Genomic DNA, 13,907 nt, shown 5'->3' on the forward strand with positions numbered 1-13,907 from the left:
GGCTTGGAAAGGATCGAGAAGGTGGAAGTACGAGTTCGCCATCCCACAATGATCCATCCCTTCCGTAGCCCGTTCTATCGGCGAGATGGTCAGGGAATGTGAGTGTCATGACCCCACATGACTTGCCGGACTCTTGGAATACAACCACCGACTAATATAACTGATTTGTTTGAAAGTTAGTTACAAAATATCGATTTAACATAGAGATCTCAAATTTTGGTTAGGACAATTACTCTCTGTTGGGTGATATGGTTGAATATGAATGATATTGTTTTTGATAAAGTTTGATCGCAATCTTATATACATGTAATGTTTAGGGACATATTAGATCCGCTTATGATCCTTAAAAAGAAATTACGAGAGCGAGGATGAAGTAGGCTTGCTGCACCTTAGAGACAACCATCATACAGATTTTCGTTAAGCATAGGTGAATATATTCTAATAGATTATATCTTTGATATTTTCCCTTTGTTCTCGACTTATGACCCAATGCTACTTGTTGGTATTTTATTTTAAACCTATGACTAAAACGTGTAATAATGAATGATTAGATGCAAACCTTTTGCAAAGACCGAAATAAAGACATTCTTTTATCTAAAACACTACTCCACAACTCTAGTATCGGCGAACCAACTGCTCGTCCAAATTAGGCTCCGATCGTCGGATGCCAAGAAAAAAAACACTTTGGATTCTAAATTTCATGTGTTCCGTCGGCATACAGGTCTTTCTGTTTAGAACCCAAGAATCTCAAAAGAGTTTTAGAGGGAACGGTTCCATTATGTTTAATGCTTATAAAATCCATGCATTCCATAGACGTCATGATTCAAAAACTTCTGAAACTTATGGTCGAGTGGTAAACATATGACCATACCAGGTCTCAGTAGCAGATTTAGAAAAGGTTGAAAAGGTGTACCTATTCTAATAGACTAACACGACATGTCACATATCATATACACTATATCACAAGTCCAATAGAATTAAGATTCAAATTAAGTAAAATACAATACAAATTATTCAAATAAGAATACCAGTTGATTTTATATAAATATAAATTGTAAATTGTCTAAAAAATTACAACTTCAATGTCACATGACAATAGCATGTATTTTAGAAGCGCTTAATTTTTTTTTCTTTCAAAGAAAAATTGGAACAAACAGTATATCATTTACTAATGATCTTAAACCATCAAGGTTTCAAATTAACCTCTGAAAAGCTTAAATTCAGACTAAATCCACTCACTCGGCGGAAGGTCCTCTTCTCAAATTCCCAACTTTGAGCTGAAAAATGTTAGAACAAAACAACTTCCACCAAAATTATCCAAATTTACGAATCAAACTGCCTCTGAACCACATTTATCCTACAGACATGGACACCATCCAAAGCAAAACTCCCAAATTTCCAACGAACGATGGCAGATTTTGCAGCAACAAAATACCCTCCTACCCGCGCAGATCCAGAACTCCTCCACGGCAGCTAGCATCCAACCCAAGAATGTTTGCTAGCATGTTATGTCCAACCCAAGAATGTGGGTCTTGTTTTGTTGATCTTGTCGTAAGGAACATAATTACGCAAACGGAATTAAAACCAGACACCCTAAGAGAGAGTAATAATCGTTTAAGCCGGCTACAGATGGACTAATAGAACAAACCTTGGTCCATGCATGCTGACGTAAAAACACACACGACCAATTGGGCCACAGAAGCTTTCTCCCGCGCGTGGTTTGTTATCTCTCAGCCCACGTCACGATAAAGACCCATCTGATTAGCCCAGTAATACGCGCGGCCCGCGACGCGAGATGCCGCGCTCCTGCACAAAAAAAAAAAGTCTAGCTTTCTCCTCCAATTGTTTGGATATGAAATTTTGGTTCAAATTTTTAAACCTCGAAATTTTTTGGAGCAATCCACTCTTCAGTACACTCATTTAGAGTATTGTATCACTTTTTTTATTTTTATTGGCAATATATTTTTTAAATGTCTATTAATTATCGACAATACAATTAGCTTGACGATAGATCGTCATATATAATATGGCCAGGTTAACCACGTATCTGTCCGCTCTGAGTGGTACATGCACGGTTCACCATCACCATAAAGACATATTAGTTCAGTCGAGAGAGAAAGACGCAGTTCTGACTCAGCAAGGCGAACAATATCCAATGACATGCACATGCACCTTCTCCTTCACCTCCCTGTTTATCTTCTCCAGGGGCGACGACTTGGTCCTCCGCGTGTAGAAGAGGCTCTCGCACTTCTCTGGTGATACCTTGCTCATTGCCATGGCGATTGCCATGGTGGAGTTGAGAAGATCTATGACTTGTGTTTATGTGCGAATAAGTGACAGATCACAATAAAATCATGGAGGATGTTGATCTTCCTCCTCCTCTCCTGTCGTCTCCCTCTTATTTTTCTTTTCTTACAAAAAATGAAGTGAGATTATAGGGGAGTGGCAGCTCGTAGGAGGCTTGAGCCCCTCCTGATGATCCGCCGCTGGTGCGAATGCCAATGCGTGTACCTATCGTGCATGTTATATACAACACGTGGGAGTATTGATCAATACGGATGGGAGTTCATTATAGCATTGATCATGGCGACGAGCTAAGTTGAAGAGAGGAAGGAACTAATTAAGAACGTTATTTTTAATTGTTAACGACTTAACGCACGTCAAAATTAACATGCATGACGCCATCCATGGTTAAATTACCCGTATGAGAAATACATATCGGAGAAGAGATGAGAATTATTTTTTTACAAGCGCATACTCTCACCGTCATCAATTATGCCTCCAGACCGATGAAAACTTTGGAAATTCAAACTAGCCAAACACATCTCCCGTTCGTGAGTAGTCTGATATAGTTCACACATGAACCCTAAGATACATGTGAAGATGCATTTCTCCACAAGAGATTTTTTTTAAGCAGCCAAATTTCTCGACAAGAGATGCGTGGCTGATCCTCACATGATTGCACAGTCGGAGTTGAGGTTGAGCAGATCCCAGATGGTGCCTCAATCGTTTTTCATAGAGATTTCCTTTCGCATCTGCATGTCTGCCACATTTGTACCAAATTATCCTCATTGATTTCAAAGATACTAGTAATCTTTTGCCACATTATTTCCTAATCCTTTTCTAGTTTCTATCAATGTTTTCAATCTTCCTTTTGATTACCAATTAATATTATTTTGCAAGAATTTGGATTTCGGCATACATGCTCTTCATGCACTCAATTACTATATGAACCATCTTTTGCTATACTTATACACTTGGCCCGTGTTTACGATCTGTTCTCATTCAACAAACCTCAACCCAGAAATTTTTCAGAGCTTCGTTTCATTTGACGCGTTGTCGATCTGATCGTACGTCTTTCTTTTAATCTGTATTTAGTCAGTGATTTTTGTCTAGCATGTACAGAAAATTATATATATCTCTACTACAGAAAAATATTATTTATTTATGAATTAGTTTTTTTAACTATTAAATCTTCATCCAACTGTTACTGTTATCAAAGTAAAATATATCCTTGTTTTCACTCCATTAAAAATTAGCAACTCCAAAGAACAATGGCACGCACGGCCGCGCTGCTTCTGCTCTCCCTCTCCGTCCCCGCCGCCCTAGCCGACGCCGACTTCGTCGCCCGCACGTGCGACAACACCGCCCACCCGGACGCCTGACGTTCGATGCTCGGCCGCGATCCGCGGAGCCCGAACGCCACCACGGTGCTCGCGCTCGCCGACATCGGGCTCGACGTCGCCGCGGCCAACGCCAGGGACAGCGCGGGTGTCGTGCACTAGCTGACAAGTGCCGGATCCTCTCTACTCCACCATGGCCATGGCGATGACAAGGAGCAATGCATCACCAGCAAATCTGAAGTTTCTCTTCGTCGCTCTGCCCTGCGCGGCTGTCGCCGCCTCCTTCCTCCCCTGATCATCCGCCGACGCATCCTTCCTCGCCCAGATCTGCAGCAGGACGTCCCACCAGCGCCTCTGCATCTCCGTCCTCCAGACTCCAGTCCAGCAACCAGACCAGCACCGCCACGACTGTCAAGGAGCTCGCCGTCATCGCGCTGGTGGCTGCCAGGAATTCGACGCTCCGTGCCACAATCCGCGCGTTGGAGCTGGGCTACGGGGGAGGGGAACGGCCGTGGGGGACCTGGTGGCGCAGTGCAAGGCGCTGTACTCGGGCTGCCTCCGCGCCACGACGGAGTCGCGCTGTCCATGTTGTCCACGGAGAAGTACGACGGCGCGTCCAACGTCGCAGGCACCTTGCACGGGTTCCCGGAGAGGTGCGAGAGCCTTCTATGCGCGGAGGATCGCGTCGCCGCTGGAGCAGACGAACAGGGAGATGGAGCAGAAGCTGGGCGTCTCGTCGGAGATCATTAGCTTGTTGCGCTAGAATTGCATGCGTGTGAGTGATCTCTCGACTTCACGAATGGCGATGCTGCACGCACTAGTAACTAGAGCCGATGAGTGCGTGGTTGATACAAACCAAACCACAGAGGATGCGCTACAGAAAGTGGTCGCAGCAAGTCCATCCAATCTCCTTCCAGAAAAAAAATGAAATCTTTCAAAAGCAGCTCGTTGCCTCCATAAAATTCCTCCTGATGGGGCTCTCCGTTCAGTTCTTGTGATTGGAGAAAAAGGAGGAAAAAGAAGAGGAACGCACAAGCTAAAAACAAGGAGTCTTGCTTGCTCTACTGAATTCAATTGAGCACGCCACAGTTGGTGACGAGGATCTTGGTGTACGGGCGGTTGAAGCCTCGCTCTGCAACTACTGCTCTCTTGTCACCGATCAGCTTGGCCACCCTGCAACAACGAACACCATGAGCTATGTAATTTTTTAAGCCCCGACCGAATGTGGTTAACTAGCTAGCTCAAGCTGGATGAATGATTCTGGGACTGGGAGAGAAGCGCGCGGCACTGACCTGAAGTAGGGCGAGTCGGCGTTGTCCTTCACGGTGGGCACGGCGGCGATCTTGTCCACGACATCCATACCGTCCAGCACCCTTCCGACCAGCACCGCCGACGCGTCCAGCTCCGGGGCCTCCCTGGTGGTGATCACGAACTCGGTGCCGTTGGGCGCCACGCCCACCTGCTCCTCCTCCACCTCCAGCTTCCCGACCTTCGCCACCAGCTTCGCCTTCGGCGGCGGCAGGCTCGGGTCCCTCACCACGATCGACACCACGCCCGCCGCGCCGTGCACGCCCCCGCCGCACCGCGCACGCAGGGCGTCCGCCTCGGCCGCCAGCCGGTCCGTCACAGCGGGGCTGGCCGGGTAGGACACCACGCCGCCGTGCTGCACGTAGCCCGGCACGATCTTGACGAACTCCTTGCGGCGGTACCCCACGCCCGTGACGAGGGACAGGAACCGGGACGCGCCGGCCGGGGCCGCGTCACCGAACAGGCCGACCGTGACGCATCCCGCCGGCTCGCCGCCGATGGACACGTCCAGGAACACCTTCGCGGTGACGGGCAGCTCGGCGATGCACGAGGCCGCGGTGGCAGCGGCTTCGGCAACGGCGCCTTCCTGCGCATTGGACGACGCTGGCGAGACTCTCAGGAGCGCCGGCGCGGCGCGATGGCGATTGCCGTGGCAGCGGCGCGGCGGCCGAGCTTAGGCGGCGGCTGTGGGGGCGAAGGATGGTGACGCTGAGTCGGTGCTGGTGTTGGCTTGGCGGTGTTGACGATTCGCTGCGACATTGTCGCTTGGTGAGGCTGGCATGGCATGGCGCGCATTTGCAAGTGTGGTGACGAGGCCTATGGTGGATAAGGTGGCCAATCCCATTTGCTGGGACTTGGGATTTTCTGCTACTAGGCGGTTTGGGGCATACTAGCGGATTAGCGTGTTTATACTGTGCTCGTTTTTTTTCCACAGAGCATGATAAAATAAGGCTAAAAAAAAAATTAGATTCACTAATTTTAGACACTTAATATTTATTTACGAATTTATCAATATTTAATATATTCATTTAATTATAAAGAAAATAGTAGTACTTTCGTACATGCGTATAATTTTAATATGTAGACGACAGTAATATAAACTTAACAAAATTTGTTTCATATTTTTTTTGAGTTTTATATATTTTTCTTTGCATTTTAGATTATTTTAGCCGATTTATCAATATAACTAATATTCATTTTGACATTTTTTTTAGAATTTCTCAAAAATGAAACTTATATTATACATATGGCCTGCATAAATAGTAGCTATGGTACTTGACCCTGTTTGATCTTCAATTCTTAGCCATTTAATATATGTAATAGATGTCGCTCGATGAAGATCCCGTACGGTCTTGCATCATCGCCAAAAGAGAGCCTATCTCCTTCAGTAGTTTCTGGTCAGTGCGACAACCGACTTTATTTTCAACAATGTCACGAGTTCTACCTAAATTAATTAAGAGAAGGAGACAAAAATATCTAATTATAACTAGCAGACAATCTTGATATCTTTAAGACCTATAATGGAGAAGGTACAAATAGAGTAGTAAAATGAAGATCTCACCCCTCTAAAAACATATGCAACCCTCATGTTGATGTCATCTATAATAAATCAGACCACCTTATTTTCTTGTTTAAACGAACCCTTAAAAATACATCGGTTTTATTCTTTTCAAACATTCCATATTATATATATCACAGCCCATTAATAACATATCCGAATATACAAAACCCGACATGAGCAAGAATCTAGTACTATTTTAGGGGTCGTCACACACATTGGTTACTATACAGAGACGAGACATAAGATATCTCCCTTTTTTAATTGTTAAATGAAGAATACCTTATTCGGAATTGACCTAGAGATTCAGCCCAATAGAGCAAATGCCACCCCAGTCTGGAATGGTTGTTTTGGGATCCAAATTCCTAGAGTTTTAGTATAAACGTGAACTAAACCCTAAATGTTTCTAGTGCATTCCTCCTCCTCCGAACAAGCCCAAGCTGTTTTGAAAACTTGAACAGATGGGAAGGTAGCCCCATCATCAAGCAATTGGCATGTTACCATATCAAACAATAATCGCCCCGATGCATCAGATATAGTTTGAAAAATGGTTAGGGATTTGACAAGTGTAAAATTAGCAATCATGGTACATACATCTAGGGCGTGTTTGGATAGCCTGATGCACTCGTGCAGACTCCGCTCGTCCGTATACGCGTGATGAGTCGAGTGTTTGGTTGTTTGGACGGGAGTCGTGCGCCTGCATCCGTCTGTGTAGCTTGCATCCGCCCGTGCTGCATACAGCGTACACGGGAATCGGCCATATGTCGCGTGCAGGCTCGCTGGATGCAACACTGTAGAGCTGGACCCACTCATCAGCGACAGCGAGCTCCCTCGTGCAGTCTCAAATTCAACCTACTAAACACAAACTCAAATTCAACCTGCATCCGTCGATCCAACCAACCAAACACTCTTTTTTCTTCTTCTAAAATACAGCTCCCTTCAGCCTGCTTACTTTCGTTCAAAATATACGATGCAACTCTACAAAACACATACAAGCAATCAAAAACATCCTTAAAATTGATGGATTAGAGGCCTGGATGCAAGAATTTCCAAAAGAAATGCCGACTGTTTCCACATCACCAATCTGGGCCCCTAACCCGGCCGGTCGCAAACAAACCGCCCATTCACCGCTCCACGTCACCTACATCCATCCGAGCCCGCTTAATAGGGATAGGGAGGAGAGCAATCACACGAACGGGATCTGCCGCTTGCTAGGGTTTCGTCCTCTCCCGCCTCTCGTCTCGCACCACCTCGCATCCCTAACCCTAGCCCTTGCCTCGGTCGCCCCCCGATTCCCGCGGCGGCCATGGCGGCGGAAGCGCCACCGTCGTCGTCGTCGTCCTCCTCCTCCTCTTCCGCGCGGCCGCCGGCAGCGGGCGGCGGCGGGGCGGAGTCGTACATCGGGAGCCTCATCAGCCTGACCTCCAAGAGCGAGATCAGGTACGAGGGCGTCCTCTACAACATCAACACCGAGGAGTCCAGCATCGGCCTGCGCAATGGTAATGGATTCCTCGGACGCGGCCACTTCGCATCCGCTGCTGTTGTTTTCTCAGACGCGCTTGTTTTAGCCCTAGATTTGGTGCTCCCTGGTGCGCCCGGTGAGGCGAATCCTAGCCTCCATACCAAGTTCCGTGCCAGCGATTGAGGGGAATTCGAAATTTTGGAATGTTGTATGGTAGAGCAACGTTTGCCCTCACTAGTTCTCGCCTTGATTTGTTAGCAGTTATTATTCCACCTGCTGTGTCCTCTCATATCCGAACCATTATAAGTTCAAACCGAGATGCGTGCCTGGGTACCTCAGCTATTCCTTTACTTCGGGTGCTGCTGTTGTGATTTATACCTGTCAATTCCTTGTTCTGTAGTGCGGTCATTTGGAACCGAAGGTCGGAAGAAAGATGGAATGCAAATTCCTGCTAGTGACAAAGTTTACGAGTACATCCTCTTCCGAGGAAGTGATATCAAGGTATATGGAACCATCATTTGGGCTCCTGATGCAACTTTAAGTTGTGAAAATGTATTTTTCATGCTTTCTGCTAGCATTTCTGGTGTGATTTATTTAATACCTACTTTTACTGATTCCTTTACATTGCTGATGCCTGGTTTCTGCTTAATAGGCCCAGAAATAGATTGGTAGGGTATTGTGTTTGTATTACCTTTTCTGCTCTTCAGTGTGGGGCACATGAGCACGAAAGGAATTATTTTCTCACGCCAAATCCACACATGTTGGTCATGCTTCACATTTTACACATTTGATGTGCCTCCTTTCTTACTGGTAACACCATAAAAATATAAGATTTCTGGTAATTCACTAAGCACTAGATGTTAGAACCTAGAAGTGAGTACCTTGACTGCAGTAAGATTATCCCCAGGGACTCAACTGTTTTTTTTATCTTTTCAGTCTTTCATACGTATATTCTCTCGCTCCAACTATGTGCCTGAACCATGACCTAGGAAATCATCTTTTCCTATTATTACTATCGCTAGTATATCATACTTTTTTTGTATTATATCCTCGTATTTGTGGCTCTTGTTGGGTGTCATCTCTACCTACCCCGAATTACTTGGGTCAAATTCAATTCAATGCAAGTCAGGAGACAAGTAATATTGATTATGCAGTCAGTTATTGCTCATATTTTAGCTTCATATGTATTCAATGCATGAATGCATTTATATTGTGTTGTCAATGCCCATATTTGAAATTACACAGAATTTCTTTCTGTAAGCTGTCTGCTATCTGCTGAATATTTTTGCCTGATACATTTTCAATGCATGAATGTGTTTATGTCATGTTTGTGATGCACTTATTTGAAATTTGTATTTTTGGAATTTCCTCCTTTAAACTGTCTGCTATCCATTTGATTTATTTAACATCATAGTGTACCGGGGTCCAAATTTGCTTCTGCAGGATTTGCAAGTTAAGTCATCACCACAGCGGCCACAACCAGCTTCCCTGCACAGTGATCCTGCCATAATTCAGGTACCACTATGATTAAAAAATTTGTTCCTTATTCTTTTAGGGCTGCTTAGCTCACACAATTCTGTCCTGCAGTCACATTATTCTCAACTGGCATCAACTTCTTCAAGTTTGCCTTTAGCGGGGGGTGCAGTTTTACCAGACCTCAGCTCCCAGGCAGCTCAATATGGGCTTCAGAGGCCAAATTTTCAGAGTAACCTTCCTCTATATCAACCGGGGAGTGCTCCGTGGGGTTCTCCGGCAGTGCCTCCCGTTGGAAATGCTCCAACGCTTTCAGTTCCCTCGATGTACTGGCAAGGATACTATGCACCTTCGAGTGGGCTTCCACCTCATTTGCAGCAACCTCCATTCCTTCAGCCCACACCAGGATTATCAGTTCCCCAGAATCTCCAATATCCAGGACTTAATCCTTCTTTACCATCTGGGCTGCAAAAACTGTCAGAACTCCAGCCCTCATTGATGCAGCCACCTGCTACTAGTCAAGGTCATCCGTCAGGTATCCTTCCTGCTACAACAGCTCCTGCTTCTGCTACCTTATTAGCTCCGGAAAGTTCAAAGCCTCTGCTGCCGAACATGGGATCATTGTTTACTCCTCACGTGACATCTCTTGGTGCAACTTTTCCTTTTGCAAGCCAGCCAACTTCCATGGCTGAAACTAGTGCAACAGTGTCACAGAACTTAGCTTCTCTTGGTAGCAGCAGGGCTGCTGCTCTTCCAGGCTCAACACTGGCATACCAAACAATATCTCAGTCAGTTTCTTCAACTGTTTCCACAACTACCTCAGCCCAGGTGGAGATGCCGACTGTTTCCACATCTAGCTCAGTCCAAGTGGAGATGCCTGTGCCTTTGTTTGCACCATCAGGTCAGTTATTGCAGAACACGGCATCCATGCTTTCATCCTCGCATTCCATGCAGACACCTTTCCAGATGGGCAGCAAAGAAGTGAAGCCAGTTGAGCCTAAGGCCAAGGTTGCAGAGCCATTGCTATCTGACCCTTTGCTGCTTGATCCACCACTACGTGCTCTGCCTGAAAATAAGGAGCCTATATTACCATTGCCGAAACAAACACCTCAAAAGGTATGCCAGCATTTCTATTACTATTTTTGTGCTTACGGAGGCAAAGGAGCTTTATTAATTATGATAAGTTTTTTGTGTGTGCATAATCACACGCACATGTTTCGATACATGTTTCGCTCTGGAGTTATTCTAGGTAATCCATAATTGTATATGTTGAACCTACAATCATAATCTTACTTAATTTGATTGTGTGAACTGAGAAAACTAATCTGCTGGTTTCTCCTTTTCTTTTTCCTGACTTCTATTCTAATGAAAATAGGTAACCTACTAGAATTTTTGTGGCTGATATATATATATATATATATATATATATATATATATATATATATATATATTAACTTAGATCTATTTTAACTCTACGGACCAGCAGACAATTACTCAATGAGATAAAATGATGTTGCGGTTTGCTAAAAAATAGAGCATGGATTATGATTGTTGGCAACTTGGCATACATGTCACTAATTTTTTGTGCTTCTTAATGCATAATGACGAGTTTCCTTGCTTTGTTTCACACCTTATCTTATATCACACTTGTTTTTGAAATGCCATTTAGTGAAAGTAACCCTGCATGTTTCCCGTCAAGAAATTTCTTGCTTATCCCTTTTATGTTTCTAAATTTATTTTTATAAAATATGTCTTCCATTAAGTTGTGCCACACTTTGTTTTCAGTACAATGGATCTGGTTCGCACAACCACCACAACTTTAGGGGCCGTGGAAGGGGTAGAGGGAGTACGGTATGTTGATACAATCCAGTTCTTGATTTTTAAATTTTATTTATTCATAAGGAATGATATTTAATCCTGAAGTTGTTTCACACATTTGTTATACCTTGCACTATGATACTTTTGGCTTTCCTTCGCTGTTCACTACTTGTCTGAATAGAATCATTCTATGTATTTTTAGAAGAGAATATTATTCTGATTATCATATTCAGCTTCATTTTGTTTGTATCAAGTATTGAATTTGTCAAATACCTCAGTTGTAATTACTTTTTTAGATTGGATAGTAATTTGTTGTTAATATGCACAACTTATAGGGTGTTTGGTTTGAGGGATCAACCCATCTAGGATGGGGTGGTCCATTGTGGGGTCATCCCATGGATTTTGGTGGGAACACACCATTCCTCATGTTACACTAGTTAGTCGCTTGTGAGGGAAGAGGTGGTGATGGATCAGACCATTCCATCCCTCAAACCAAACAAGTTGGTTAGGTTTAGAGCTAGGATCGGATGATCCATCACCACCCCACTCGAACCAAACACTCCAATAGTTGTGCTGAACATTTATATCCTTGGATTTTCGTTTCACAGAAAAAAAAACATCAATGGATGTTTCTTGAATAACATATATACTCCACTTTTCAGTTGTTTCTAGAACCCTTTTTTATGACTATATAAACTATGTGTCCCTTCTGTCCTATCTCCTACAGAATATTGCTAAAGTAACCAGGTAAATACCTTCCCCAAATAAACTTTTGTGACAATGAAAGTTGGTTTATCATGGTAGATCACAAGAACGTGGGGTTCTTTGACTAGCATTACCAAACCCTCAAAGTACATTGCAGTTTCTTAGATTCTTTCTACGTGACTATGACTTCTAGGAGTCTTTTTGACCTAGCTGGAGTTTGCTGTTATGGAGGCATGGCTTATGATCTTGGCTATTCCTATGTCCCTATACCACGTTTCTCTAGGAGCTTACAGTGGAAGGGGTGCTTTAGCCTATTGAATGCGTAGAAGTTTTCTGCACCTGTTGTTCTTTGCTGTAGTTTGATAAACCATAAACTGAAGCTGACACTAGGTCAAAGAGGTGTGTGATTTAATGATACTCTGAAGTACAACCACCCATACCTTTTGAGTGTACTTCCAGACTTGTGCGAGGGCCTCTTGCGTCATACCTGCATCTTTTTGTATGATGTACCTTGGGAACTGATGCATATTGAAGAATGCTTGTTGTCTAATGGCAGAACATATTCAAGTTTGTATTCTTTCTTTTGCAGTTTTCACAGTCTGTAACAGCATTTACCGAAGAGTTTGATTTCACCGCCATGAATGAGAAGTTTAACAAAGATGAAGTCTGGGGTCATCTTGGTAAGAAATCCCAGTCAAGGGATAAAAATGGTGAGCTGGCAGATGATGTGTTTGATGAAGACCTGGAGGTTGAGGAAACAGACAACCCAGAGTTGGCTGTCAAGGTTTGATGCTCATTTAGCATTGTGTCTGACATATCAATGGTTTCTTCTTTTGCTGCAGGAAGCTTAACCTGTTAACCCTCTACGACTTTTATGCAGCCTGTTTATGTCAAAGACGACTTTTTTGATTCCCTTTCTAGTGGAACATTTGGGCGTGGAGGGCCAAACGGAAGGGGCAGATTTTCAGAAAGGCGGAGAGTAGACACAGAGGTACAGTGTTGCTGACCAAACGCTCATGTGGAACCTTTGTTCTTGAATTTCCATTGTTGCTGTTTTACTCATTGTTATTGGTGTGCAGACGTTTGGTGATTTTCCACGGCACCGGCAGCTGTATCGTGGTGGCGCCCGTGGTTACCGTGGTGGTGGTCGTTCCCGTGGTTCATACTACGGTGGCAGAGGCTATGGTAACATGGGGATGGCTGGCCCTGGGAATTCTTATCCTTACCACGGGTCGTATGGGAGAGATTGATTGTAGAAGACATGTGCTGTCAATCATACTTGCAGGTCTTGTAGTATTTACTAAATGCGCAATGCATCTTACTATTCTACAAATAAACGGAACCATATCGCGTCACTTGCATGCGCCTTGTCTAGACAGGGCCTGTAGCGTTTGGTCATCGATGTGGTCTATACCCTGCGATCTGTAGGAGAGTTACCAGTAGATGAGCAGCTGATGCTTTATAGGTATATAAGCTTGCGGCCCTTGAATGTGTACCCCATGCGTGAGATTTAGTTGTACAGGCCGACCGATCTCAAACCTGGTATACGGTGCTAGGCTTAACTCAGTAACTTTTCTCTTTCAGACTAGCCGTGTTGTCTGTTTTGTATTGGTGTTTGTGTAACTTTGAATTTCACTGGTTATCAGAAGTCTTCAATTGTATCCTGAACTGAATTATTGGTGCTGTTGCAATTAATCTTTACCTTCCGAAATGATGTTTTCAGTATTAACAGGTATTGCTACTTAATGCTGTAGTTGAATGGAATACGGTGGTACAAGAAGTTTGTGGACATATGCTTGCTATTCTTTCCTCTTGGGTTTTTTTTTGGAACGAAATTTCCTCTATGTAGGGTGGACATATGTTTGGTTGAGTGGTGATGAGTTGGTTCGATCAGTGATGCGCCGACCTCCGCTTGTTAGGATGCTGCCTGCCATTGGACAAGGCATCCATGGTAGGCGGG

At 44.2% G+C, this 13,907-nt stretch overlaps 1 protein-coding gene and 1 pseudogene across 1 annotated transcript; one reads left to right on the forward strand and one right to left on the reverse strand.

Moving 5' to 3' along the window:
• Positions 1-4,459: 4,459 nt before the first annotated feature.
• On the reverse strand, positions 4,460-5,780 carry LOC133909768 (peptidyl-prolyl cis-trans isomerase CYP26-2, chloroplastic-like; annotated as a pseudogene).
• A 1,870-nt stretch (positions 5,781-7,650) lies between these two features.
• LOC133895377 (protein decapping 5-like) lies at positions 7,651-13,658 on the forward strand. The gene is made up of 8 exons (XM_062335641.1): positions 7,651-7,988; positions 8,352-8,452; positions 9,395-9,466; positions 9,539-10,540; positions 11,210-11,275; positions 12,537-12,731; positions 12,828-12,938; positions 13,027-13,658. Exons 1-8 carry the CDS (start codon positions 7,796-7,798, stop codon positions 13,195-13,197), a joined length of 1,911 nt encoding a protein of 636 aa, XP_062191625.1. The 5' UTR covers positions 7,651-7,795; the 3' UTR covers positions 13,198-13,658.
• The last annotated feature ends 249 nt before the right edge of the window (positions 13,659-13,907 follow it).

Source organism: Phragmites australis, chromosome 2 (genome assembly GCF_958298935.1).
Source record: "Phragmites australis chromosome 2, lpPhrAust1.1, whole genome shotgun sequence".
NCBI lineage: Eukaryota > Viridiplantae > Streptophyta > Magnoliopsida > Poales > Poaceae > Phragmites > Phragmites australis.

Excerpts from the sequence above, each read along its gene's own strand:
- LOC133895377 (XM_062335641.1), top strand. The coding sequence starts at position 7,796 with ATGGCGGCGGAAGCGCCACCGTCGTCGTCGTCGTCCTCCTCCTCCTCT. Across the intron at positions 7,989-8,351 it reads CAGCATCGGCCTGCGCAATG|TGCGGTCATTTGGAACCGAA; the intron begins GTAATGGATTCC and ends CTTGTTCTGTAG. Across the intron at positions 9,467-9,538 it reads GTGATCCTGCCATAATTCAG|TCACATTATTCTCAACTGGC; the intron begins GTACCACTATGA and ends TCTGTCCTGCAG.